Raw genomic sequence first — 27,655 nt, 5'->3', positions numbered from 1 at the left:
GAGTGAAGGGGTGTGGTGTGCTATCTGTCTGGTGGTTTTGCTGCCAAGACAGCAAAGGAGTTACAGAGAAGCCAAAGGAAGAACACTCCAGAAACCTGAATGAGATGCATTTGGATAATTCACCTTGTGCATTTGATGAGATAACAGAAATTAACAACAAAAATTACAGCCTCTTGCAGAAATTATGTTGAAATGTCTGTTGCAAGTGAGATTCTCAAAATGGTCTTTAAAGATATTTCTACGTATGCTGTGTTCAAATTATATCTTAACTCAGAAGTCTGTGCAATTCAGATGTGATACATCCAAATTCAGGTGCTGCTACTGCATGTCCAGCCCATACTCTGAGGAGAATCTCAGACTTTGGGACTGCCCTGTCAGCCCTTTGTGTAAGAGTGGCATTGAGATGTGCCTTTTCCAGATGGGAGAGGTGACGTGTGGAGCAGAGCTACCAATAGTAAGTTGGAAAATCCTTTCCTTGTGAAGGCCAAATATGGGAGGATTTACTGCAAGGATCCTGGCTCCTTTCCTCAGCCAGTTCTGGGTGAGACATGCAACCCTCCCTTGGGCTATGGGCTCTCCTGCCTAAGCACCAGCACTTTGCAGACCTGGGAAAGGGGGATCTTGTGTCCTTGCCTGCAGCTTCTGTGTGGAAAGAATGCCTGTATGCTGATGTAGGAAATGCAGTAGCAGTTTGTGAGCTTCTTTTGATAGTATTTCTTTGGTAGTGTGTGTTTTGTCCTCCTGCTCTAAGCTGTAGTACTTCCTGTATTTTCTGCCTCGCTTGTTTAGATGGAATTGCTGTCCAGGACAGGAGCAAAGTGTCATTCTGGAGATGTCATGCAGCACTGGATTAGCTGCAGAGGTGACCTGAGGCAAATGCTAAGTGCTCAGGTCACCAACAGTCTGGCAGTGCTCTACAGGGAGGAGGTGAAAAGGGAGTTCTTATTCCTCCCTGCATGGGCTGTTTGCTTTATCTAGGGTTGCTGTGACTGTCCTTCCCACCTTTTTATTGTAGGGAGGAGAAGAGGCAAACATGAAAAATAGAGTTGGTGGTCAGGAAGGTCCAGGCCACAGTTCACTTCCCTCTTCATTTTCTCTGTAGTTTGAATAAATCTTGTGTGTCCTCCATGAAGGTGAGAAGTGGTTTGTATAGTCTGGGAAATACCAGTCCCTCCAGGCAAGCTATTGGGCTGTACCTGTCAGAGGTGGAAGGCTGTCCCTTCCCCAGCAGGAGAAAAGGTGCACACAGTAGCACCTCACTGCTGTGGGCAACACATGGTTTTGTGGCCCAAGGATGGAAGATCCTTATTGTGTGTTAGTGAGGGTGTAGTTTACAGATTATTCTAAAATGTGCTGCTTTCGGAAGACACAAGAATTCAGCTTTGCCATTCCCTTCTCCAGGCTATATGAAATGATTAGTGTTTGCTTTAGCCTTGGGCACAGAAGAGAAGGTGGTGACCAATAGCTTTATGCCTCCCTGCAGTTGGGAAGATCTCTCCCACCCTGTGGTTTGTTCCAGTGGCTGGAGCAGGTACAGTATTCACCCTGTCTGGGGGAGCATCTGCTGTCCTCTTGACTGGGAAGCTGCCAAAAGTGTGAGCTGCTGCTGGAATTTGGACGCATTCCCTTGGTCACAGGGTCTCTCCGCAGAGTGATCACCTTCCAGCGGCTGCTGTGCTGGATTTACTCCCTTTGGGGACTAGGAGACAAGTTACATTGTGGGAGTGAGTGCTGGCTTGCTGGAGGCAGCCTGACTGTCAGCAGGCACTGCAGATACACAGAGCCGGGCACCCCTTCTAAGCACTGACATCATTAAACCCCCAATTTGGAAAGCTGCAGCAGAACACTTTGCAATCAGGCTGGTATGTTTTTCACAGGCTCTGTTGTGTACCACTGACTCTGTTAAAACTTAGGGAAGTCATTGTCTTCTTGGTGGGGCTCAGTGGACTCTGGTCTTGTTCCCTGCAGGAGCTGCAGCCAAGGAGGAGAGAGGACTTGCTTGGCCTGGGGAATTTTGGAGGCACTGTTCTGTGTGTGCTGGAGCCAGTCCTGCCACGCTGGTTGCCGCTTGCCTGATTTAGAACACAGGATGAAGTTTTTCTCTGGCAGCACAGTGTGGTTGTTTCCCCCCACCATGAGGCAGGAAAATGTACAGCACAACCCCTGCTCACTGATGGCAGCTGGAAGATGAAATCTTCTGCAAAACCAGTCCCTCAAAAGTGCTCTGAGCTGTTGTTTGGTCAGAGGTGCTAATAGTGGGCTGCTCTGGCCACTGCAAATAAAGTGAGCACTTAGCCCAATTTTACGGCCAGGAGAGTTACCAGAATGTGCAGGTCTCATGCAGGAGTCTCTGGGAGGAGAGTACCTCCTGACATCCTCCTGCAGCAGCTTTATAGCTGTCATACAGAGTTAGTCTTATTGAGAGCAAAGTCCTAGAAAGAGAGCTGTTTAAAATTGTATGTAGAAAAGCAATCAAGAATGTCAACTTCATGACTTAACCCTCAACCACAGCTTACAAAGTTTTGAGAGGCTGTCTTAAAGAGAAACCTGGCTGATGTTTCGTACCAGAAAGCATCTCTGTCAAAATGGAGTGTGAGATCCAAGCTGTATTTATGCTCTGCCTCGAGTTGCAGGCCTGTCCTGTCTCAGCTGGGATAGAATTTCCCTTGGTGTCCTCACAAGGAGAACACACACTCCAGGCAGACAAAGGGGATGGCATGACTCTGGAAACACAAAACCTTCTTCTCAGGTCCCTTGTCACTCTGAAGTCTGCCAAAATCCCCCAGTTTTCATTTGGCTTTCTTTTTCTAGTCCTTCCTGAGCAGTGTTTTCTGTAACTTCTCCCTTCAGCTCTAAGGCCTAGCAAATAGCAATAAATTTCTACGCACACAACTCCCAACAGTATGTCACAAAACCACTGTGAGCCTGGAAGCATTTTCCAAGCAGAAACTTGCACATGTCTGATTTCAGAGGCCTGATTTAATTCCAATCTAAAGAGAAACTAGATGGGAAATATGGAATACCTAGTTTCCCAGTGTGCTAGCTCATTCAAGTTACCGTGTTTGCTGTCCTTTATTTCAGTACGGACTGTCTAAGCTGATCAAGCTGTTGATTCAGCTGAAAGACACTGTGGTCTTTTAACCTGCATTGCTACACCTCCCCAGATTTGGAAAGCTGTCCAGTGATTTTTAGGTATGCCTTTGGTATAACTAATAGAGGTGTAGATGAATACGCCTGAGAATATTGCAGTCTTGCACATGCTCTTCTGCCAGGCCATAGTTACCCTGTGAAAAACCTCTAAGTACCTGACCTGATTGAGGTAGCTTACATTGCAGAGCCAAGTGCACGTCTATAATCTAGCATTGAGGAATTTGAAAAATGGGTTTGCCTGCCAAAGCCGAGGATATTCAAGCCTCTGCAGTTATTGGCAGTCAGTAATCTGAGCTCTGGCGAGTGCTGGACAGCCATTTCAATAACTTCCTTTCATGTGTGTGTGGTTCTGTTTTGTTTTTATCTGTTAGAAAGAGAAAAGGAGAAGAGGTTGATGGAAACGTGACTGCAAAAAAGAAGCAGAAAAAAGAAAAAGAGAAAGAGTCAAAGCAGCAAAAACAGCTGAAGGTGAGTTTTAGCTGCTTGCAACCCAAGAACTGCTTTGCTGGAAGAGTGCAGTGTGAGGCACTGACTGAAGGGTGCCCTCACTGCTCCCTCTAGAGAAGGCAGTACCTTGTACCCAGACAGAGGTGGCAGCACAGATGATCCTGGCACAGGAGGTGCCCTGTCGCTGAGGCGTTGCTCTAGGCAATTCACCCTGCCCCTTTCTCTCGAAAGACAGGAAGGATGTTCTCTAGGACTTGGGCTTATTGGATTTAAAGAGATTAGGTTAAATGCCTTTTTTCTGAGAGGCTGCTTCTGAGCTCCTTCTTGTATCATCTGGCTGTGGTGGCAGAAGCTTGGAGCCCAAGCACTATTGCACAAGAGCTTGGAAAATAATAAATAGCTCATCATAAAAATTAAACAGAGATAAAGTGCGCAACTAGATTAATGAAAAGTCAAATCTTTTTCAGTCTCTGGAGAGAGGTGTGCTGTTCTTAGGTACAAATTGTCATAGATCACAGCATTCTGCCTTTCACTTTTTAGAATGTTGTGGGAAGAATTCCCATTAGAGCTTCAGGAATTTTTTATTTATTAAAAGTTCCCAAGGAAAAAAACTGATGAATTGTCTTTGCTGCAACTGAAGTCTTAATGTAGTCATAGAAAAGTGCTGGCTCTGGCTTTGTACAAAAGTTCTATTTTTTGTTGTGTGGCAGCACCATAATTTTCAATTAATATATTTTTAAGGTTTTGCTGCTGCAATGCAGATGTTTAGGACAAATGGAGGCACTTTGTGTATCAAGGTTAACTTTGGGTTCACTTTTTTTAACAGCATTTCATTAAGCATGATCACTAACACTGAAAATTGCGCCACTTAACCCAGTAAACCACTTCTTCCAGGGCAGACTGCATTTTTGACTGTAGCCAGTGGATAACATTCAGAAACTATCTGAGATACTTTAGGATGCTTCTTTGCTTCCCAATATTTTTTAAGTTCTGTAGGAAGGCCCAAAAGAATATGCATGCTCCTTCACACAACTGCAGGTGTCTGATCTAGTAGAAATTTCTCTAATTCTTAGTTATCTTAAAAAAAGAACAGTGGCAACCAGCATTTCTGATTTTTATGGAAGGCTCAAATGCAGCTGCATCCCCACTGTTCTCAGTGTCAGCTAGGTAAGTGAAATTTGCAAAGGATGTTGAGAGCTTTTGAAGTAAGGGCACTGACATCTGAAGGATGTGACCTTGTAAAACCTGTGTTTTACGTGTTTGGTAAAATGTGTGACTCTCCCTTTTGGTAAAGTTACTGGCTCTTGGAGCTCTTAATCTCACAATCTGTGTTTAAGATAACATGAGCCTGTTAAAACCTTGTGCACATACTGCAGTCTGAGACTCCTTAGCTACTTGCAATAAATTGCTTTCTACCTGCTGGGTTTTGTCAACAGGAGCAGACAGAGCTGATCTGGGGCATCAAAGATGAGCTGAGGAAGGTCTGCTCCACCAATGACCTGAAAGAGCTGCTGATCGCCAACAAGCAGGAGGTCCCCTCAGGGGAGAATGCTGTGAGTTGGTTGTAGTTGCTCTGCATGTGTGGGGGGTCTTGGAACTGGTGAAGCTGACCTGACCCAATATTGCTGCAAAGTCCACAAGTCTGAAGAATGTTCTAATGTAACACTTAAGAAAGAAATTTGGTGCAAAGCCCACTCCTTCTATCCCAGGACTCTGATATTGCTGTTACACTTGCTTGTGAAGAGTGGTGTGGTGGTGAGTGATGCTGAATTCAGCACCTTAGAAGTGGTGTAGTGCCTTTATTCTGCTACGCTCAAAGTGGTCTGTATTTTATTTTGGTGCTGGCTCTTCATGAGCAGGTTAGTTAAGGCACTTCACATTGCCTCCCTCAACTGTTAAATTATGCAAAATGAAGCAAAAATTGTACAAATTCTTTCCCAGTTTTGTTTCTAGAAACAGTCCATTTTGGTCTGTATAACTTGTGAAAGTCTGCTCTCTTTCAGAGCCACATACTGCTTTAAGTATTTGTATTTATCAGGACTCTTTTTAAGGAGTGTGGGCTGGAGTGTGGGAAGTGTCTAGACTCAAAATGGTCATGGAATACTCTTGGGCAGGAAAACCTGGACTTGTCTGAGCCTACGTTCCCACCTACCTACTCATGTGCTCAGATGCAGTAGCTCATCTTCTCCTTGGCTGTTCTGGCACAGCAGCCTGGCCAGGTGCTGTGTGGTAGGTAGGTTCTCCTGACCCACAGGATTATAAAAAGGGTTGGATTGGAGGGGACTCTAAACATCATCTCTTTCCAACGCCCCTTGGCTGTCGTGTTCTCATGCAGCCCAGGGTAATGCAGTGTGTGTGCTTCCAGCCTCCTCCTGCCATGACCTGCTCTGTGTTCTTTGCTGCTTTAGATCTTGGACCGAGTAGCAGATGGGATGGCGTTTGGAGCTCTGCTGCCCTGCGAGGAGTGCAAGGGGCAGTTCGTGTTCAAGAGTGATGCTTATTACTGTTCAGGAGATATCACTGCCTGGACCAAGTGTGTTGCTAAAACACAGACTCCCAACAGGAAAGACTGGGTAATCCCAAAGGTGAGAGCATTTACTGTATATCTGGTGTTCTGAAGCATGTTTCTGAACTGACTGAACAAGCCACAGTCAGTGCAGGATGCCGGAGAGCAGAGTGTGCTGCAGCGCTGAGCAGCTGTGACAGTGGGCAAGTTCTGTCACAGCCACATCCCTTCAGGAGCAGGCAGCTAATGCATAAATAAATCATATTCTTTCCAGTAACACGAAATTGAAAGAGATGTTGTTGATTTGATTTAAAACTCATCATTTACCCCCTTCCAGCTTTGTGTTCTCAGTCAGTAAAGTGAGGTTTTGTCCACCTTAGTGTGAATGTCTCAAAAATAATTTCCAAGACGTGCAATAAATACCAACATCTGGCTAGTGTTCAATTTATCCTTTAAACCTTACAATAATGTTTGTTTGTTTAAAATTGTTTATGCTTCCATCCCACAGGAGTTCCGGGAAATTCCTTACCTGAAGAAATTTAAATGTAAGAAGCAGGACAGGGTGTTCCCTCCGGATGCTGCAGCTGTGAACTCGGCACCTCCTCCCTCTGCATCTGCTCCTTTGTCAGAGACCATGTCTGCACCCAGAGGTGAGGGTCTGGCTGGGCATGGGTTGTTCAGGATGATGTTCAGGCTGGCATTCCCAGCCAAACAAACATGCCAACCTGAGCAGTCCCACCGGTCTCCTGCTCTTGAGCAAGCAGAGCTCTCCTGATAAAAAAAAGTGTCTTCTGTGCTTCATCTTCCCAGCAAAGATAAGCCCTGATATGCTGGGTTGTCTGGGGTCATGGGCTTGAGGTTCTGTTGTTTACTCACAGATTGTTTTGAGTGTTTCTTGACTGTGAGGTAATGATGTGTATGCAGTGAATCAGAAGTGTAAAGGTTGATGTTGCAACTGGTGTCTCAGGAGAGGCCTGCTTCAAAATGCCACCTCACTTGGTTTTTTGGGGACCATCCAGGGATGTCCATAATGCCAGATATTCTACATAAATTTAGGTTTTGAGGGCAAGAGGGTTTTTCAGGGGTTTGTTTTGTTTCTAAGTTGTCTACTGAGATTTGGCTTTACTGATCACTGACTCCCCTTATGCAAAATAGATGTGCTGTCTCCAGCTGGCAAAAGGTTGGATTTAAGAAATTCCCTGTAGCTTGCTGGAATGAATTATATGCTTTGGTGATAAAGCCTGTCTGTTAAGAGCTATGTTGACTTTTTTCTTAATCAGCCTTTCTAGTTCTGGCCATAATTTTGGGTGCAGGCCGTTATTGTTACTTGGTTAAAAAGGTGTGAGTAATTCTGCACAGTTAACTTCAGCAAGTTCATGTTATTTTAGCAATGAAGACAAGGTATCAAAGTAATTAATTTGATTAGCAAATTGATTCCAGCCCCAGTGTCCTCTGAAAGTAAACTCAAAAGGTTGACCAGATTTAAAGCCAGGTTGCTTTGTTCACTAACAGCCAAACTAATCTGAGTTGGGGGGAGAAGAGGAAGCACAACCCTCAGCTGGTCAATTAGAGTTGTCAGCATTTACCTTATAGCAGTGCAAATATGCTCTTAGACACTTGCCATGTCCTGGACCAGCCTGAATTGAAATGTTAACATGATGTGATGGAGCCTCAGATGGTCACCAGTTTGCTCCTGACTTCTCATGGCATTTGCATGGTAGAACCTTGTACTGTCGAGTGCAACAGTGTTGCTTGAGAGATAATTCTCTCTGCGGCCCCTCAGAAAGGGAATTTCTCCCATGCTATCCAGGCACCAAAAGAGAAGGAAAGCAAAGCACAGTCCCTAGTAGCACAGTGCTGAAGAAGACCGGTTCTTTTCTTTTTACGTAAAAAAAGAAATTAAGAAGAGGGCAAATAAGCCTACATACCGTTTCCCTGTCCTTCATCCCTTCTTTTTGTTGGCAGCTGTTGAGCTTCATTGCCTTTCCTCTGGGATGGGGAACTCTGTCCTGCTAGCTTAGCACAGGTCAGACCTGCTTGGCCTCTCATCTCCCTGCCAGCTGAGCTGATGGTACAGAGAAGGGGGGGTTCTGTCACTTCGTGCTTGCTGTTTGTCCAGGGGACTCTGTGCCTGTGTCTGACGTGTCATTTCCAAACCTTTAGACAAACCACTGACCAACATGAAGATCCTGGTTGTTGGGAAGCTGTCAAAGAACAAGGAGGAGGTGAAAGGCATTGTGGAGGACCTGGGAGGAAAGATGACGACAACAGCTAACAAAGCCACCCTGTGCATCAGCACCCAGAGTGAGCAGCCATGCTGTGCTTACTGGTAGCAATGGTAACAGAGCTGAGCAGATTACAGAGGGACACTTGTCCTCAGAGCTGTCTGGGGATCAGTGTTTGGATTAGGGGGAGTGTTTTGTGTGCACACATGGCCTGAGTGTGCTTGGAAAAGTAGACAGATGTGTGCTGTTTGATTTTTGCTCACCCAGCAATTTAACCCAGCAGGCTGTGTGCCTTAATGCTCTCGTGGGTCAATGGCAGCTGGGGTTTGTGTGCAGACCATGGTGGTGTGCAAGCCACCTTTGCTGGGATGAGGGGTGCTGAGGGCTGTGTCCATGCTTGCCTTGGAGAATCCCCAGAGCTGACTGTGGGTGACTGAGGGCACTTGTTTGCTCTGCTGGCAGCTTAGAGTCTGCTCTTGCTCTGCATTGGAGTTGTGCAAACTGACTGCTGAGGTGGGATATCTGCTCCCATCCATCAGAAAGGCCAGCTCCAGCTGAGATCTGGGGAAGGGAGAACTGGACCGGCCAGGTATAACAGGAGTGTTCCTGTTCTAGCCCAAGCTGCATCGTTGAACCAGAGAACTCTGCTCTCCAAAGAACATGGTGAATGCAAAATGTAGTGGAATTGTGTTTTAACTAAGTGTTACAGAACCCTGAATCATGGCCAGAAGGAGAGTCTGTGGTCTAAAACCTCACAGATGCATTTTTTCTCCCCTTCCTGTACTGCCTCTGCAGAGGATGTGGAGAAAATGAGCAAGAAGATGGAAGAAGTGAAGGAGGCCAAAGTCCGTGTGGTCTCAGAGGCATTTCTTCAGGATGTGAAATCTTCCAGCAAGGACTTCCAGGATCTTGTGTCTCTCCATGCTCTTTCACCTTGGGGTGCAGAGGTGAAAATGGAGCACGAGGAAATGGCTGTGGATGGGAAGATCAGCAAGCCCCCAAGTACAAAGAGCGCTGGGAAGGTCAAAGAAGAACAAGGTGAGGAACAAAGCGGTTGTTTATCCACGGGCCTGTTCAGTACTGTGCATGCACAAAGCAAACCTGGGTATGGTCTGTCCTTACCCTTTCCTTGAATTTTCTGCCTTTTTCTTCTCATGATAAGTTTATATAATGGACTTCAGGGCAAGACTAGCTTTAAGTAAACATGGAACTGTCTCCTGAACTGGTTCTTGTTTCCCCTACTTCAGTCTTCCCGGGCTCCCTGCCACCAGTTCAGTCTCTTCCTCATAAAACATGAGCTTCTCTACCAGCTTGGGTTAGTGTTGCTTCCCCAAGGAGGTCCTGGGACACCAAAATGATAGACACTACTCAGGTAGTATTGGCAAGTGAGAAAATACTGAGGTCCAGAGCACTGAGTCTCTGTGCTACTTGATTTAAAACATAATATTTTTATAACAGGAGGAAAAATATTGGTGGCATTGCTCACCAGTGCCATAGAGAGTTTGCATTATTAGCCCTGGATGATGAACAAAACCATCACATTTGCTCACTTCTCTTCAGAATCTGTTCTCTGTGTCCTCCAAGTGGAGCTTTCAGTCATACAGTTGGGTGTGTTATTGCCAGACTGTCTCACCACAGTAGCATCCCCAGGGAATCCAAACACTCCCCATGCCCTGTCAGGTTTTTAAATCCCACTTTAACATTTGTGGTTGTGTTTATCTGCAGTGCAGGTAAAAAATTAGATGGTCAACATCTTGGGGCCAGGAGAAAAGAAATAAATAGATAAAATCTGGGGAAATGTAGTTTCTCATTTACTTGATGGGTTGGGGGCTGTGATTTGGCTGCTAGAGCTAGGTTAAAAAAAAGTCACTGAAGTCGGTGTGCTCATATACTAGGAATCTGATTCACCTTAGGGTGATAATTATGCAAATTGAGAATTTTAAGGTTTATTCAAGTCAAACTGTGTTGCTCACCTAAGAAAAAAATTAACTGTCTTTCACTGCAGGACCTAGCAAATCTGAAAAGAAAATGAAGTTAACAGTGAAGGGTGGAGCAGCAGTAGACCCTGATTCTGGTGAGTGATAACAGTGCCTGTGTCTGCACCACCCACAGTCTTCAGGATGCATGATTGTTTGCAAAAGGGTTTTTCTGTGAAAGGATGAGGGTTCCATGAATTTTTATTGAGAAGCATGAATTTTTAAACCTTTAACATAGTATATTGATTGATATCCAAGGCTGGATATTCCAGGATTTTCTAGTGCAGCTTTCTTCAGAAGGACCACTTAAACTAAGGCATGTATCTTGTTCAGCTTCAGGATCTCCTGTCAGTGGAGTGAGTAAAGGCCCAGCCAGCAGAGGACACAGGTTTGGCATAAGCATCTATTGATGCTGCTCTCCAAACCTGTGGTGCATGGATATTCTGACAATTTGTACCGTATCCAAGGCCAGCCTTTGTTTTTCAGTCCATTTGCTAGTGTGACACCTGCAGAACTGCATCTCTCCTGAGGATTCTTTCAGCTGCTCACACAGTATTAGATCCTAGATTTTAGATCATCCTCTATCAAAGGTTACAATTTCTTTTCCTCTACTTAGGATTGATATTCACTAAAAATGAATATTCACTAAAGGTATGTGGTCACAATTCATTAAAAGAAAACATGTTCCAAGTAGTTTTGAATGAGCTGTGTGGTCACTCTTTTTGCAGTATTTTTGTTAAATCACACTGCTGCATGAAACATTTGGATGAGTGCAAATGCAGGAAGGAGAGCTAAAACAGTAACCTCCTCCTCTGTGTTCTAATTTTTTCTTCTCTGCAGGTTTGGAGGATTCTGCTCATGTTTTTGAAAAAGGTGGGAAAATTTTCAGTGCAACCCTGGGATTAGTAGATATTGTGAAAGGAACAAATTCCTATTATAAACTGCAGCTGCTAGAGGATGACAGAGAGAACAGGTGAGTTTAGTTTTCCCTTAAAATACTTTTATTCACTTTTTTCTAATAAATATTGGATTTTTGACATTCCAAAAGCCAAGTGTGAGTAAAATGTCTTTGGGAAGATAATGGATGGTATAGTTACTTAAGAAAAACACTACCACACAAATGAAAAAAGCCAAACCAAAACCAAACTAACTCCTCCAAGCCTACCATACAAGCCACCCATGGAGAAATCTCTGCTCTGCATGGAGACATTCCTTGTGGGTGTTGACAAAACGTAAAGTGGGTTTTCTTTCCCCATATTCTCTAACATAGTTTTTTCTTCTAATCGCAGAGCTGTAACCTTGGGAAACAAAACCAGGTTCTGGCTGTTCTACCACAGTGTTAGCCTGAATTGTGTGCCCTTGAAGCATAACAAAATGCATTAAATGGTCAGGAGCTGATTGTGTGTTTAGCTTTCCAGTCTCATTGGCTGCATGGCAGAGCTGTCCAGTGGTTGCATTGCTGATTAGATGAAGAGACTGAGAAGGTTCTTTAAAATAAAACTGTCCCTGTCAAACATGTGACACAGAAGTCCAGGGTAGCAGCAACTGTGGTTCAGCTCCAGATTTATTGCACTTCACTGTGCTTTTAATAAGCTTTTGTTACTGTCTCATTTGTGTGAGGTTGTATCAAGTCTGGGATTCAGTACGTGGAAGGATTTCAGAGCCTGCATTTCATACCTGACATATGAAGGGTTGATTGATTGTATCCCCATAAATACTACAGGAGCTCACCCAAGGTGCTGTCAGTAGTACAAACAAATACTTGATTTACTTCTGGTTTCTCTAAAATACTGAACTCTGGGGCCTGAGGCTTTAAGATGCTTTGTCTTTGTCTTTCAAATATATGACATATAGTATGAAGATTTGTATTTACAAAACATTAATATAATTTACAAAACATTATGCCTGAAGAGATGTTAGCCTCTCTTTTCCTGTTGTGTACTCATTTATTCTGGGCATTTTTCATGCCAGTTCTTGGACATATGGTGATTCCTCTGTTGATTTCCTACAGTCACCAATGAGAGAGTGTGTTCCATAAAATTAATGGCATGCAGATAGCACTGGACTAGCTGATGCCTGTTTTTTTCTCCCATTCCGTTTCTCCAGATACTGGGTGTTCCGATCCTGGGGCCGTGTGGGCACTGTAATTGGCAGTAACAAGCTGGAGCAGATGCCATCAAAAGAAGATGCCATTGAACACTTCCTGAATTTGTATGAAGAGAAAACTGGCAATTCTTGGCATTCAAAGAACTTCACTAAATATCCAAAAAAATTCTACCCACTGGAAATAGATTACGGACAGGTAACCCTGAAATGCCCGTGTCCCAGGTGGAGCATTGCTGAGGTTTCCTGCTGTCACTGTTTTTTTCTGTGCTTGCTCTTCAGTCACTTGCACTTAACAAACTAGGGGAATTAAAATGCAGCTGTTGCATCTTCCCTCTGCTACAGGGGAAAGCTGTAGATCAAGGAGTACCGTTCATTAAAATAGACGTGTTGGGAAACTACAGTTTTCTGTTTCAAATCTGATGTCCCTTCACTGCTTGTTCCTATTTACTCTGTAACTTCAAGGATATTATTTTGAACTTAATCCAGCAGTCAGTTCACATACGTCCTGTCTGAAAACTCAATCTTTTAAAATTTAAAATAGATGCTTCTCATCTGTCTGCTGCCTCCAAAATCCTCCCAAATGCTGTAGCAACTCCAGTGCAGTATTCCACTCAGTGCACGTACTGAGCAGGCTGAGAAAGAAATTATTCACTGCCAGTAAGATTTGGCTATTTAGACAGATAAGCTAAATAAGAATTCTCTTCCTTCTTTCCAGGGGTTTGTGTGTTTATTTAAGGGCATACCTGTCACTTGAACTATTTTCAGACTAAATTGTTGAATACTGTTAATAGCTATAAAGTTGCCAGAGCACATATTTTCAAGACTTTGTTTTTCTGTGGCTAAATTAATGGATGTCATCTTTCAGTGCAAAGCACTCAAAGCTTGGCTTTTATTCTGGAAATTTGAATACTGCAGTGGCAAAGTGTCTGTCTCAGTATAATGTGTTACTCAAAGCACCTGGCTGATGATTTATTCGTGTAATGCTCTCTCCATGAAGACATTAAGACGGTATTATGGCTAATTGATGATTCCTGTGTACATCTATGGCAGTTTTTATTACAAAAATTTGGTGAAACTAGTTATTACATATGTTTTTCATAAAAGCAGCAAAGTAAACAGTCGTTTTTTCATATGAAAGTCTCTATGCAGCAGAAAGCTTGCAGAAAAAGTAATTAATACCTGCTTGAGGTGAAGCAGCAATTCAAAGAGAGCTCCTATTCCCTTAATTCTACTTTCTGCTTATTTTTTATAGTGCCATCTCTTGAAATAATATCTGCCAAATTACTGAATAGGTGATTTTTTTAAAGCCTATTTTGTTCCAGATTGTCAGAGCAATGTCCCACGCTCCCCATGAACTTCAGGCTAGTCATAGTATGCACACACTAAATTGGTTTTGAGTTGTTGCCATGGCAGCCAGCCTGTTACTTTTATCCTTTGTGATTTTGCTAATTCTGATACTATTTTTACCTTCCAGGATGAAGAAGCTGTCAGGAAACTGACAGTAGGTGCAGGGACAAAATCAAAACTTGCTAAGCCAATCCAAGATCTTATTAAGATGATCTTTGATGTGGAGAGCATGAAGAAAGCAATGGTGGAATTTGAGGTGACTACACACATTCGTATTTCTCCCTTCTGACCTTCCATTGTGCTTGCACAAACAGAAGCAAGTTCTGGGCAATCCCAAGTCCTTCATACTTCCCAAAAGCCAAGTGTGAGTTTTAGATCTGTCTTAAAACAAAGGCAAGAGTCTGACTGGAATTTTCCAAGCCCTGGAAGTAGTAACTTAGTAATGATACATGCAGTTCTTTGAAGACAGGTGCGTTTTTCGTCTATCAGTGTCTTTGATTTAACAAGCCTATGAGAGAATCGCCTGCCAGTCCTGGGAGCAGTAATCATTGCGTGGTTTTGTTTGTTTGTGGGTCTTTTTCCAATCACACCTGCATAGTGACTGCTGTTTGCTGAATGCTCTTAAGGTATTAACACAGATAACTGATGTGCTGGTCATATGACACTGTGAACTCTTTTTCTAAGCAGGGAACCGCAACTGGGGGCTGGGAAGTGCAGGACTACCGTGGATTTAGGTAGCAAATGAGATGCAACCTCAGACTAGAGAAATGCTGCCAGTTGATACATACTCTAATGGAAGTATCTTGTCAAAGTTCAGATCTTCTGCACAGGGTGGACTTGAGATTGTTCTGGTTGTATTTTTCATTTGTTCTAATAAAATTCTTATTTTCATCTATTCTTTTTTCCTCCATACTTCTTGATCATCCATCCTTCTGGCAAGCTTTCAGAGAATGGTTTGGTAGCATGATATGTCTCCTCCTTGCACTGTTTTGCTGGTGTGCAGAGCTCCTGCTGTTCTAATGCAACCATTCAAACTAATTCTATATAACAAATTTCAATTTTCTTCAGACAACTTAGTTATCCTGCCTAAGACTTGACATTTAAGCAACTGCTCTTTGCCCTGTGTATCATTATTTGGTGTGCCTACCTTTCAGAACAGGCTTTGTACCACTTTCTGCAACTTACCTGAAAGCTTTCAGATGGCTTGCCCAATGTGTTGTAGTATCTTGGGTTAATTATGTTCTCCTATATCTCCAGTGGTACTTTACATCAAAGTCTTGTAAAGTATGAATAATTTTTTGTAACTGTAACTGGCTGAAGACTCTGAACTGTTCATCATCTCATGTCATTTGGTTTTGTAGAACTCTCTTGAAACTATGTTAATTCACACCATCTGCAGATCTATAGCAGAACTGAGACTCCAGATGGGCCAATCTTCCTATTAGATTTATCTTCCTGTACTGATGCTGCTGAACAGCTGTTTTCTCTTAGAGGAAATAATATTTTTCCTGATTAGAGATTTCTGTGTGTCCTTCAGAAACAACTGCTTAGTTCCTTTAATTAGCCTGATCTTGAATATTTTGTTCCATCCAGGCACCTCTTGCTTTGCCAACAGTGTTCCAAGTTCTTGGTCTTTCCATTGCATGACATGGATTTATCTGATGCATTTATCCTCCTCCTTCTAACTTAGCTTTCAAGAATTTCACCTCACCAAGCATACAGGAGTTTATTACCGTTGTTTTATCTCATTACTTTTCATGAAGTGGCTTGTTAGAGGACTGAGTCAACTCTAGTGCTGTGTCCTCCCTTGCCTCCTTTGCCTCTTCTGACAATCCTGGTGCACACATCTGTGATGCAGAGCTAATTCTTGCCATTCCGCTCAGTGCATCTAGTGATAATTTCAGTGCAGTTGTTTTAGGCTCAGCCCCTGGCTGCTGTGTTCTTTTGGCACATCTGATGATAAAACTTTGGATGCAGTTTAGCTTTAAACCAAAGCTTAGCTCTACAGGATTCTGTCTACCTCCCATGGGTTGTAGGAGACAGAAATTCCAGGCCTTTGGCTGTTTGTGAGCTTTGTTGGAATTGTGCTCCTAAATCCCATGATTGGGAGATGTTTTATTTTATAGATGTTAGAGTTTGTGTGTTAGTGACTATATGTGTTACTTCACATGTTTCTATAACTTACAGTTAGTATAGGTGTCTGCAGCTTTTCTGCATATCCAACTTAAGTGACCTATTTTACTTCTACATCTCCTGCATGATTTTTCAGCTAATAATGACATAATACAGGTGGTACTCAGCAAGAGAGTATTGGCCCCAAAAGTTTGGGAGTTACAAATCTATTGCAGATCAGTTTTCATTAGAATAATATTGTCTTTGTGCCTCTTGTTTCCCCAGGATATGATCAGTTTTGAAGCCTGTCTTCCCTCTTGCAGCCCATCTTGGCTTTTCTTGGTATCTGGCTTTATCTACACTTAGCTGTCACTAAAGGAAAGTTCTCCTAAGCCCAGTTCAGGACATGCAATCTCCATGCAGAATCACTTCAGGGCTTTCACCCCAGTCTCTGGCTTGGAAGAGCCTTCCGAGTTCATCTTGCAGAGAAGATTTACATACACCTGGGTTTCCTAGCTCCATAGTGGATAAATAGTGTGGGACGTAGCCAGAACAGTATGTGATAGGCATGGTTTCATAGGATCTTCTGTCCATGAGCTGAATCTTAAATCAACTTCAGTAAAAATTAGTTTGCCCTGCAGAGTGTATGGTGAGTACTGTCAAGAGTCTAGAGGGTGTATGTATAATCTTTCTAAAAGACTCCACTGGGCTTGGTTTTTGTGAACATTTTTGCATTCGGATGATCCTTTAACAATGTAACGATTTCCAATACTATCCCAAGATCCATCAATACAGAAAGAAAGCCAATATTAAATTAAGTAAGTGGATAAATGTAGGCAACCAAGACATAGCTTTTAACTTAGTTGACAGATTTTGGCTCATTTTTCATGAATACGAAGCACCTCAGCATCTTTCCATTTGAATCTTGACAATTGTAGGGTAAAGTTGGAAGGTGGTGTGTCACTGTCAGACAAGAAATGATTCACACAGACACAGCTCGAAGTGATGAAAGAAGAAGGTTTATTCTGTCCTTTCAATATTTATAGATTTTCTACAATGACCAGGGATTGGATAGTCAGGTTACCACCTTCCCAACCACACTGGCTGTGAGAGACATCCATCAAAAGGCATATCTTTAATGGAATGTATAAACATCTATGTTTATAGTTACTTTCCCGGTAAAGTAGCTAGAAATTATGAAAACAATATCAAAAGGCCTGATTCTCAGGGCAGTAGGGGTGTCTGGATTGTACCTAGAGACACAGATGATCTTAGGAACAAGAATTACTTTGTTCAGTTTGCTTCTTTGCCAGCCTTAAGCATATGGTTACTTAACTGATTAAGGAATGCATCTGACACCAGGTTAATATTAAACTTTATTTCAGATACTTAATATCCTGTTTTTTGTGTTGCCCTAGCATCTGTGCTTAGCTTTCTATTGTAGTATTCCTTTGGTTATAGGATGTGTTCTCAATAGTGTGTCCTTCTGACACAATTCCTCAATCCACAGAGTCTAAAATGTTTCCATACTTTGTTGGTCAGTCCTGTTAGCGTGGAGAAATTGGTTCTCTAGAAACCAGAGAGGGAAGGCTGCAGCGGTTTAAATGTAGTGAAATTGTGTTTAATATTTATATCTTTATCAGATTGACTTGCAGAAGATGCCATTGGGAAAACTGAGCAAGCGACAGATCCAGAGTGCATATTCCATCCTGAATGAGGTTCAGCAGGTGAGCGTAAAAGAGATGTTAGAGCAAAAAGGGAATTCAGAAGCTGTTTTGGGCTCACTGTGGTGATGCTGAGGTGTGCATATAAAGATCTGTGCTTTCTCTCTCTTTGGAGAAGAGGATGTGGCTTCCGTGGCTAACCAGTTAAGTCTCTTCACTGTTGTACCAGCATGGGCAGTACTTGTGTCTTCAGCATTTTTGTAGCACAAACTTTAGGCCATGCCACACATAAAGGGCAGCTGAGCAAATGAAGCTGGTGCCTTGATCAATTAGTGAGCTAGTGTTTCCACCCCAGAGAAGTCTGTCAGAGAATGAGAATAAAGGTTAAGTTGACACAGGAAAGAGTCTGGTTTGATAACGTTGCTGTATTTACACATCGTGATCTGAACCATTCCAGAATCACTGCATAGTATTGCCTTTACAGATTGCAGAAATGTACCGGCATAACCCACTTATTTTTTGTCACAGGCTCCCTAGCAAAGCATAGATACAGGAAGTTCTTAAGTTCAGAACCTTGACAAGGATATGCACCACTTAGGTATCCTGAAGACTTTATTTTGCCCTCCAGAAATATAATCCCCATTAAATTTTTCTCATACACAATTCTGTATATTTTTGTGATATACAAATACTGTGACTTGCTACACCCAAGACAATTAAATAGAATTGTTCTTTTTAGTCCTATGAGAGTTCCAGCATAAGCACTATTTGCATTGCTGCTCCTGTGTTAGTCCTTAAGTGTCTTGTGTGTTTTTATTGCAATGGAGACTTACTCAGTAATTTTCTTTGGTGCTTGTTGTCTTGTCTAGGCAGTTTCTGACAGTGGTTCAGAATCCCAGATTTTGGACCTCTCCAACCGCTTCTATACACTGATTCCTCATGACTTTGGGATGAAGAAACCACCTCTCCTAAATAACTTGGAATACATTCAGGTATTGACTAAAAACTGTTTTTTGTAAATGTTGGAAGATGTTATTTGCAGGCAACGGGTCTTGATGTCAGACATCTAACATAGAGACTGTGTGAGGTTTAACACTTACTTAACCTCATAAAAGCAGAGGTTAAAGTAAGCGTTAAAACCTTACAAGCAGAAAGATAATCTGAAAAAAAAACAAGTTTAACCTCATGCTTTCATGAGGTTAAGCTTGTTTTTCTTCAGAATACCTTTTTGTTTAAGTACATGTATCTGTGTAAATAATTATATGCATAAGGTGTTAGAAGATAGAGATGTTAAGTGTATATATGTGTATATTTTAATACATTTGGGTGTGTGTATATATATATATATTTATATTTAAAGGCAGTTTTGTTGTGTTATTAGATGGCACCAGTGGCCAGTGATTGTCATACACTTTTTAAATTTGGGGTATCCCAGACTTTGAACATGTCAAAGGCCTAAGTAACATAACATAACCTGTTTCAAATCTTCAGGCTAAAGTGCAGATGCTGGACAATTTGCTTGATATTGAGGTTGCTTACAGCCTTCTCAGAGGTGGAAATGAAGATGGAGATAAAGACCCAATTGACATCAACTATGAAAAACTTAAAACAGATATTAAGGTAAAGGAAATAAAAGGCAATGAGTGGCTGTGGATACAAGCTGATGTCCTGTTAGTTTGGAGTAGAACAAATCACCCAAACTGTAACTGGATAGATATATGGAACTGAGATTGGTTAAGGAACTGGAGCATGTGTTCAAGGAGATGCAGAAAGGGCTGAGCTCTTTTGACCTGGAGAAAGGAAAGCTCAGGGATATTGTATCAATATCTAGGAATACCTGATGGGAGAAGGAAGAAAAGAAGACAGAGGCAGACTTTTCTCAGTGGTTTCCAGTGACAAGAGGCAATGGGCCCAAATTGAAATACAGGATTTTGTGTTTAAACAAAAGAAAAAAACTTCTGTTCTTGATGTTTGTTTGGGTTTTTTTAATTTGTTTACTCTGACAGTGGTCAGACATTGGAAAAGGTTGCCCGGAGAGGTCATGGAAGCTCTGATCTTGGAAGTGTTGAAAACTTGACTGGACTCAGTCCTTGGCTGACCCTTCTTTGAGCAGTGGCATTGAAAGTCATCTCACTTCCATTCATTGTCTCAGACATTCTGTGGCTGTCTGTGTATCTGTGCATCTTCTCTAGCTAGGAATGTATTTCCACTTAAATGGTTGAGGAGGTTTAAAGGGGGCAGTTGCAGGCATAGGGTGGATGTTGTCACGTTATAAGATGGCTGCTAGTTTGTGTGCTGAGGAAATTTCTCATTTGCCTCTTTGCAGGTTGTTGACAAAGATTCAGAAGAAGCTAAGATTATCAAACAATATGTGAAGAACACTCACGCTGCTACGCACAACGCATATGACCTCAAAGTCGTGGATGTAAGCTGGGCAATACTGGGGTTTATCTTTGGGAAGATGGACTCTCCTGTCACTAAAGGACATGAAATGATTCACACAAACGCTTCTCAGTGTTAGAACAGGAAAAGAAGCACTTTATTCTCTGACTCTAGTATTTATAGATTCTTGACAATGACCAGGGATTGGATAATTAAGCTACCACCTTCCCAAGCACACTGGTCATGTGAAACATCCATCAAAAGACGTTTCCTAGAAGGAATGTGATAAACAACTTAGGTTTTCATGGGAAAGTAACTAAAGCTATGAAAACTTTATCAGAAGACTTTAGGTTTCAGGGAGACACTCTTGTAAGTTGACTTGCTTGTTTGCAATTGCCTTATATTTTTGAGTCGCTTACCCAGTTTTCTCTGTTGAAGGGATGATTTGGTAGAACATTTTCTTTTAATTAGAATAGCAAAAGTCTAGGCAGAGATTACTCTAATGAGGTATTTTTGCTTTGGTGTTTTTATTTTAATTTAATTTGCCTCAAAGGGAAGGTGGAGGAGTAATTATCTGAGATTAAGCTTTAGTTCATTGAATGATTTTTTCAGAAAAATAGAGCCTCATGAAAATGCAGAAGAGATGGAGAAGTAATCAATAACAAGTACTACGTGATTGCTGTTACCTCTTTTTTGCTAGCATGATACAGCCAATTACAAACACTAAAACCCATCCCAATCAATTTCCATAGCAGATCAACGTACATTGCAGATTGGATGACTTTTTTTTTCCCCTCTGATGAGTTGCATGAAGCTAATGGTTTATTTCCTTGGTTATCCTTTTCCTCCTTATCCTTTTTCGAACTGAAGATCTTCAGGATTGAGCGTGAGGGGGAGAGCCAGCGTTACAAGCCCTTCAAGCAGCTCCACAACCGCCAGCTGCTGTGGCACGGCTCCCGCACCACCAACTTCGCCGGGATCCTCTCGCAGGGTCTGCGGATAGCTCCGCCTGAAGCTCCTGTGGTAGGTGAAATAGCTTCTCTGGCTGCCTACATCCCTGTGCCCAGAGATGGCCACAGTCAGGGACAACCAAATAAGGGAATTTCTGTGTGGGGAGGGCCCTTTGTTATCTGCCACCATTTAAACAACATCGTGTCTCCCAAGTGGGTTGCTCATTGGTGTCCACAAGAGCTTCAGTTGCAGCTCTGCTCTCCTGGGAGCCGAGCCAGATGGATTCAGTGCTGCCTTTGTGTTACTTTATTGCCCCAAATGTATTTATTTATTTGTTTATTTCCTTCTTGCAGACCGGCTACATGTTCGGAAAGGGCATCTATTTTGCAGACATGGTATCCAAGAGTGCAAACTACTGTCACACATCTCAAGCTGATCCCATAGGTTTAGTACTACTGGGAGAAGTTGCCCTTGGAAATATGTACGTAACTTATGAAGAGTATTTGCCAAATGTGTTTAATACATCCTCATAGAAGGTGATGCTAAGATTGCAAGCCTTCTCTGCAGTGTGAAAAAAAAGCATGTGTTTTTTCTTCAGAAACAAGATCTGTTTTTTCTTAAAATAAGAGCTATTGTTGCAGATCTAGCTGAATCTTGTACAAAATGCTAACATCATTAAAATTAGTAATCAAGACAAAGAAGGGCTGTTGAGTTCCTGAAGACTAGAATTTAGATTAACTTTACATTAACTCATCATAAATAAAGCCTGAAAATTTTGTGATTTTTTTTTTCACTAAGATAGTTTAAGACTAATGTAAAGTGCTGTTGTTTGTTCTTTGTGCTGTCTAGGTATGAACTAAAGAATGCTTCCCACATCACAAAATTGCCCAAGGGAAAACACAGTGTCAAAGGTAAGCATTAGTAGTTGTCATTGGTAATCTGTAATTGATGGCAGACTTGGTTGTGGTGCTCTGCCTAGCAAAGAGAGCTATTGTCACTTCTTAGCTGTACTTCCTTTAAGAAGTTGCATAATGTTGCCCTTTAATTGCATCAGGATGTGTATGTTGTGTTTTAAGATGCAAGCTAATACACTCAGAGTGTTAAGACTGAAAGTTGTGAAGTTCAGGAGGAAACTTCTGTTCGATGTTACACTGGAGAAAAAATACAAAGTACATTCTCCAAATTCTTACTCACTTTCATCATAACTATACTGTGTTTTAGAAGAGAGATTAATAGATCAGAAGAGTAATTGTTTAGCTTTCAAAGTGGCTTAGAAGCTTAGACAGAAAGGAAATGCTAAGAATAAAAGTTCAGATGGAACAACTGCCCTTACTACACTTCTGTCTGCAAAAAGTGCCATATATTGGAAAAGAAGATGAGAGAAAAGACTTAGCTATCTAATTCAAAAGAAATGGTAATCACGACTGTCATCTGTACCAAGATGTGAGAGTGAAGAACAGTATCTTCAGTAATGAGTGGTTTATCCTAAACTATACATTTTGAGAGGCTCAAAAAATAGGTTGCCTAAAACAGAATAAAAAGTGATTTTTCACCTTTTTCTGTACATACTACTCATGTTCTTATGGATGTCAAATCAGATTTATATTGAAAATTTTAACGAGAATAAGAATTGGTTTGTTGTACTTGTCTGAAAATGCTGCAATGTGCATGTTTTCATTAATGGAGCTAGGATATAAGTGCTACAGATCTCTTCTGGTTTAGCTTTGATCATACAGATTAGACAATTAACAGTTGAAAGTCTAAAATTCTCATTTTTAATGTAGCAGAATACAACTGCTGTAAGTATGGTGATGCTGAATGGAATAAACAGACAGTATTCTTTGTGTTCTGTTGAAGATTCTTCTACACTCAGTTTGAAAGTTTATGTGAAGTAGTATTTGGCTGGCTGGATCATTTTCTTTTTGTGCAAAGTCTTTGTTTGCCTCCTAGATTTGTAACTAATGTTGTTTTCCCTTTCTAGGCTTGGGCAAAACTGCGCCTGATCCCACAGCCACTACCACCCTTGGTGGTGTAGAGGTTCCCTTAGGGAATGGGATCTCCACAGGAATTAATGATACCTGTCTTCTGTATAATGAGTATCCTTTGCTGTTACGTTGGCTGCACACGGTGTTTGAGTGTCGCTGCATTTGCAAGACCTCACTAAGGCCAGTTAGGAGTTTTGCCTGTGTTTTGTTTGGTTTAGATCTGCTTTGGGGAGTATTTGCAGACAATCCCTTCTGCAAGGGGGATGGTTTTACAGTTGTTGCACTTACATTGTCATTCTGAAAAAAAAGGAAACAATACACGTACCAATAGCTGTTCCCCAACAGGAACCATTCCAAAAGTTATTGGAGTGGTCAGGCAAAACTGCCCGGTAGTGTCTTGCCCAGAAATGTGCAGGACGAGGGGAGGGGAATGCAGCCTGTGGTTTCTCATCACTCCAGTCTGGTTTCTTCCTCATGGTGCTGTGGTAGGCCAGCTTGGGCAGGAGGAGGTGGGGGAGCAAGCTCTGTGCTCTTGTCCTCTCTCAGCACATCTTTTGTGTTCCTCAGACCTCTGCAAGTGTTGAGGTAAATGCCCTAAATGCCCATCAGAGATGTAGCCATTAAGTCTCTTTCCAGGCAGAAGTACCTCCAAATCAATTAATGCTTTAAATCCACAAGAGGTCATAAGCATACAAATGAGTGATGTCTAAGGTCCAGGTCACTCTCTTCACTGCCAGTGAAACAGGTAACCCAGTAATGCAATCTTTGGGTTTGTAGAAACTGCCTTTGGCCTTGGTGAGCTGTTTTCCTCCTGCAAGGATCTGGGCAACACAACTCATGACAATACTGGTTTTATCTTAAGTTTTCTTAAATACACCATCTATCAGATGATGAGCTATAATACAGTTGATACTAGCTAGCTGAGGTAACATGATGTGTATTTATTTTGTTTTACACTTTGGGATTAGAGGTAAGTTTGAGGCCTAAAGCACTGTGAAACAAATAGATGAGCTGGGACTGTCTCTGGAAAAAAAAGAATGTGCAAACACTGACAATCATTGTTGAGCTCTTCTCTGTTATTCCAGTTTGGATTTTTAGTGGGAAATTAAGAGGGCATTAATGACCTTGTGCAGGAAGGTAGCAATAGAACTGCTATTATAATTGTAAATGCTGGGTCTGAAACTGTAGCTCCTATTTAAGCCACCTGACTCATCTGCTTAGATAACAAGAGAGATGTGTGTTACTCTGACAAAAAATAATTTTCAGGAGCCACAGCCCCATATCTAAGTTCACCTGCCTGTTACTCAGGACTCCTGCTGCACTATTCTCCACATGACTCAATTGCTTGTTCCTAACTATTGTATAAAACATTTTCAGATTCATAGAAAAGTCAGATTTAAAGCTTTGTGGTTTGATCTCTTAGAACTGGTTAATCACACAGGCATCTGTATGGTAACTTAAGTTCAAAGGTGAAGTTCACCGTGTTTTGAGGTTTTTCTGTGTCAGTAATATCAACTGCTGTAATTATTCCTTAACGTTCTTCCCAGATATATTGTGTATGATGTTGCTCAGGTAAATCTGAAGTACCTGTTGAAACTGAAATTCAACTATAAGACATCACTCTGGTGAACAGTATTTAGAAGCCCTGTTAGAGTTATACTGTAGTTACACTATAGCGTTGACTTCTGACATGCTTATGCATAGACTTCTCTTACCAAGATATCAAGAGCTAAATTGCAGAAGAAATTACTAAATCCTAATTAGTACAACACTTAGTGAAAGTTTTATATAAAAAGTGTGGCAATACATGGAACTGAATCCTGATGAGAACGAGTTCTTGGTTTTGTTTTATACCACTTCTAATTCTGGTGCTTAAAGTGTTTCTTTTAATTGACCAAACTGACAAGAAAGAAAAAAGGAAATTAATCTGTTGTTCTTAGCCAAACAGAGCTGACCAAGAGCAGAAGGAACTTGAACATGTTTGTGATACTTGCTCTGTTACGGTTCCCCCTTGTTTAAGACACTCTTTTTCAGTTTTCACTTGATTAAACAATAAATGTGCATTTATTTTGAGGTAAAAAAAAATAAAAGCTAATTTCATACTAACAGCTTTATGTTTCAAAACTTCCAAATTGTTTTGGTTTTGAGTCATAATTTAAATGTATTTGGTAGAATGTTCTCAAACATGGTATCTCTCTCAAGGATCTAATGCCAAATATTGAAATCTGTAGTCATGTTTCAGGAAGTTATGGTGAAATTAAAATTTGGGCTTTCCACTGAGACTTTATCTGTCAACAGTTGGTGTGGTAAACATGGAAAATGAGCTTGTGGCTGTTTGAATTTAGTATTAGCCCCAATAAACCTCCTTTAAATACCTACCTTCAACATGATGTAAGTTGGTTGTTGTAGACTCATGTCCTAACAAAGCTATAATTTGAGTTTGGGCTCAAGCTTCGTCCATCAAGACCTGGAGTGAGGTGTCTTGCTACACTGTTGGTGGTCTTGAACTCCCTGTCTCAAAGCAGCAATACAAACTGTTAATTTCAATGTTTCATGATGTTTGTTATGTCTCACTTTTAGTTGGTCATTGAGCTATATGGGAGCACTTAACCATAGAGCAACATCAGATCATTCTCTTCAAAAATTACCGATTTCCCTGAGGCATTAGGGAAAGTGATGGCTACTTCCCAAGAAGGGGACAGTTCAAGCTCATTCTGGCAGTTGTGGCTTCAGTCTTCAGTAACCTGTGTGGAACCAGCAGATCTATTTCCTAAAATGTTGTTGTGTCCCAGGGCCTTTTGTAAAAGGAGTTAAAGTGGTTGCTAATGGTGTGGGTCTTTTCAGGACCCCTGGAGGAGGGTGAAAAGTGATGAAAAACAAAGCTGCTGTCAGGGAGAGAAGGAGATGTAGAAGGACTGGGTAAGTTACATGGCTTGAGGACAGCTCAACAGGAAAAATTGATTGAGGCTGGTGATAATGGATTTTGAGAGGAAGTAAGGAGAGTAGCCTGTCTTCTGCCTCTTAAGTTGCTTAACCAATGACTAATCATTGTTTTGCTTCCATAAAACCCTTTTGGTCAGTCATTTAAGTACGATCTTGTCAGTCTCTGAAAGAGAACATGAGAACTTGTTCGACTTATTTATGAGATAGATGATTTTTTTTCCCCCTCTAAAAAAAGCAGTTTACAGTTTAGTTTGGGACCAGGAGTTGAAGGCAGCTGCTTTTGATGCTTCCTCTGTCACCTGTACTAGAGGTGGCTGAAAGTTCCCTGTTGCTCCAACCCAAGCAGCACAAGGAGTGCTTTGTGCTGTGTATGTAGTGCTCAGTTATAATTGCAGCACAAGCAAGTACATCCCATGCTGTCCCTAATCTCGCAAATACAGAAGGAAAAGATACAGGACTTTACAGGACTTTCTGAAGAGGCAGTAGGTGTCCTTTGTAGGAGAGCCCTATGACCATCCTGCAGTGAAATCTGATGTCAATCCAGGCGCTGCTTCTGCTGCCAGCTTGTCCGAGCGGGGAGCAGATCCGCTCTCCTGGAAGCAGGTGCTGGTGCAGCCGGACTCAGCGTATGGACAGCCTCTCCCCGGGGCCAGGCTGGGAAGAGCAGCGTGGTGACAATCACTGACGGCACTGCTTTGGGAGTATGAGCACAGAGCAGGGCTGGATGAATAGGTAGTCCCATTTCTGTCAAAAGCACTTGAAAGGAACGAGTTGTCAAGACAGTAGGTCCCATGACATCCTGTGCTTTTTTCAGGGGAGGCATGTTGAGGGATGGCTTCTGATCTAAATGTTAAACTACCAAAAGAAGCAATTTATAAATATTTAACCATTTTATCTTTATTTAGCATGGCTGCAGGCTCTGTTGTACAATGGCTCACAGACATTAAGATAGTCTGTGCAGTTAATGGAAGAAGCCAGCCTAGGATTACTGGTTGGCTGTCAGTGTAAATTCTTTGTGACTTGCCTGAGCTCATGCAGGAAAAAAAATGTCTGAGAAAAAAAATTAGAGTACAAGTTGCCCATCCTGATACTTTAGCCATAAAACAATGACATTCTGCCCCTGCCCCCCTTCAGTTTCTAATAAGAGGAAAGCCAGGGGAAACCCCAAAACAAATACTCTCTATATGAAAAAGAATTCCGGACACATGAAACTGTCAATGCCATAAATAATTGTATTCCTGTTCTTAAATGAGGCCTGCAGTGTTTGTAACTATTGAGGTCTCTGCTTCAGCTTGTTTTCTGGGAGACTGTTACAGACCTCACTCTGAATTCTGGGGACATAATGACATAATTGTCTGCTGAAGTGTTACTGCAGCCAGTTTATATCCCACTTAGTGTTTTGCCTGAATTGCTTTCATGTATGTGTTGAGGCCCTTAACTTAGTCCATTATACTCATGCTCCTGTTATGCCTATAGAAATAGTTTCTACTGTTGTGGAGTACATGCATCTGAACAAGAGCTTGTATGTGCTTTCACTTTGAAATTAATGCCAGGCTGCTTCTCCAGAAATGGTCTTTTTAGAGATTAAGTGGCACCTGTGAGAAGAAATGCAGATGTAGGTCCCAACCAAGATGAGTTTCTGTGATAATTTTCATTTGTTTTGGTGTGAGGGTAGCATGTGGGCCTGTTGTGGGCATTGCAGGTCACTTCCACAGAAATTAGATACACAGGGACAAAGTGAGAAGAAGGAATGACTTCCCAACAACTCAAAGGGGAAACTACTGCTTCCCCCACCCTCTCATTAAAAAGTCTAATTTCATAATGTGATTAATGCAGCAGGACTCAGACTTCACAAGAAGGT

The 27,655-nt window shown here is 41.8% G+C and overlaps 1 protein-coding gene across 1 annotated transcript in view; it reads left to right on the top strand.

Moving 5' to 3' along the window:
* PARP1 (poly(ADP-ribose) polymerase 1) overlaps positions 1 to 25,241 on the top strand; it is a 32,524-nt gene extending 7,283 nt beyond the window's left edge. The window contains exons 5-23 of the mRNA XM_058835968.1: positions 3,522 to 3,618; positions 5,034 to 5,150; positions 6,006 to 6,182; positions 6,612 to 6,753; positions 8,267 to 8,407; positions 9,124 to 9,366; positions 10,334 to 10,402; positions 11,145 to 11,277; positions 12,411 to 12,606; positions 13,885 to 14,013; positions 17,513 to 17,596; positions 18,403 to 18,525; positions 19,025 to 19,153; positions 19,860 to 19,958; positions 20,786 to 20,938; positions 21,220 to 21,347; positions 21,716 to 21,777; positions 22,848 to 22,962; positions 24,399 to 25,241. Of these exons, the coding sequence (XP_058691951.1) occupies positions 3,522 to 3,618; positions 5,034 to 5,150; positions 6,006 to 6,182; positions 6,612 to 6,753; positions 8,267 to 8,407; positions 9,124 to 9,366; positions 10,334 to 10,402; positions 11,145 to 11,277; positions 12,411 to 12,606; positions 13,885 to 14,013; positions 17,513 to 17,596; positions 18,403 to 18,525; positions 19,025 to 19,153; positions 19,860 to 19,958; positions 20,786 to 20,938; positions 21,220 to 21,347; positions 21,716 to 21,777; positions 22,848 to 22,962; positions 24,399 to 24,480 (2,419 nt within the window). The 3' untranslated portion in view covers positions 24,481 to 25,241. The remainder of the gene's footprint in view (positions 1 to 3,521; positions 3,619 to 5,033; positions 5,151 to 6,005; positions 6,183 to 6,611; positions 6,754 to 8,266; positions 8,408 to 9,123; positions 9,367 to 10,333; positions 10,403 to 11,144; positions 11,278 to 12,410; positions 12,607 to 13,884; positions 14,014 to 17,512; positions 17,597 to 18,402; positions 18,526 to 19,024; positions 19,154 to 19,859; positions 19,959 to 20,785; positions 20,939 to 21,219; positions 21,348 to 21,715; positions 21,778 to 22,847; positions 22,963 to 24,398) is intronic.
* Positions 25,242 to 27,655: the final 2,414 nt, after the last annotated feature.

The sequence above is a fragment of the Poecile atricapillus genome, chromosome 3 (genome assembly GCF_030490865.1).
Source record: "Poecile atricapillus isolate bPoeAtr1 chromosome 3, bPoeAtr1.hap1, whole genome shotgun sequence".
In the NCBI taxonomy this organism is placed as follows: domain Eukaryota; kingdom Metazoa; phylum Chordata; class Aves; order Passeriformes; family Paridae; genus Poecile; species Poecile atricapillus.
This window is presented reverse-complemented; position numbering and strand designations above follow the sequence as displayed.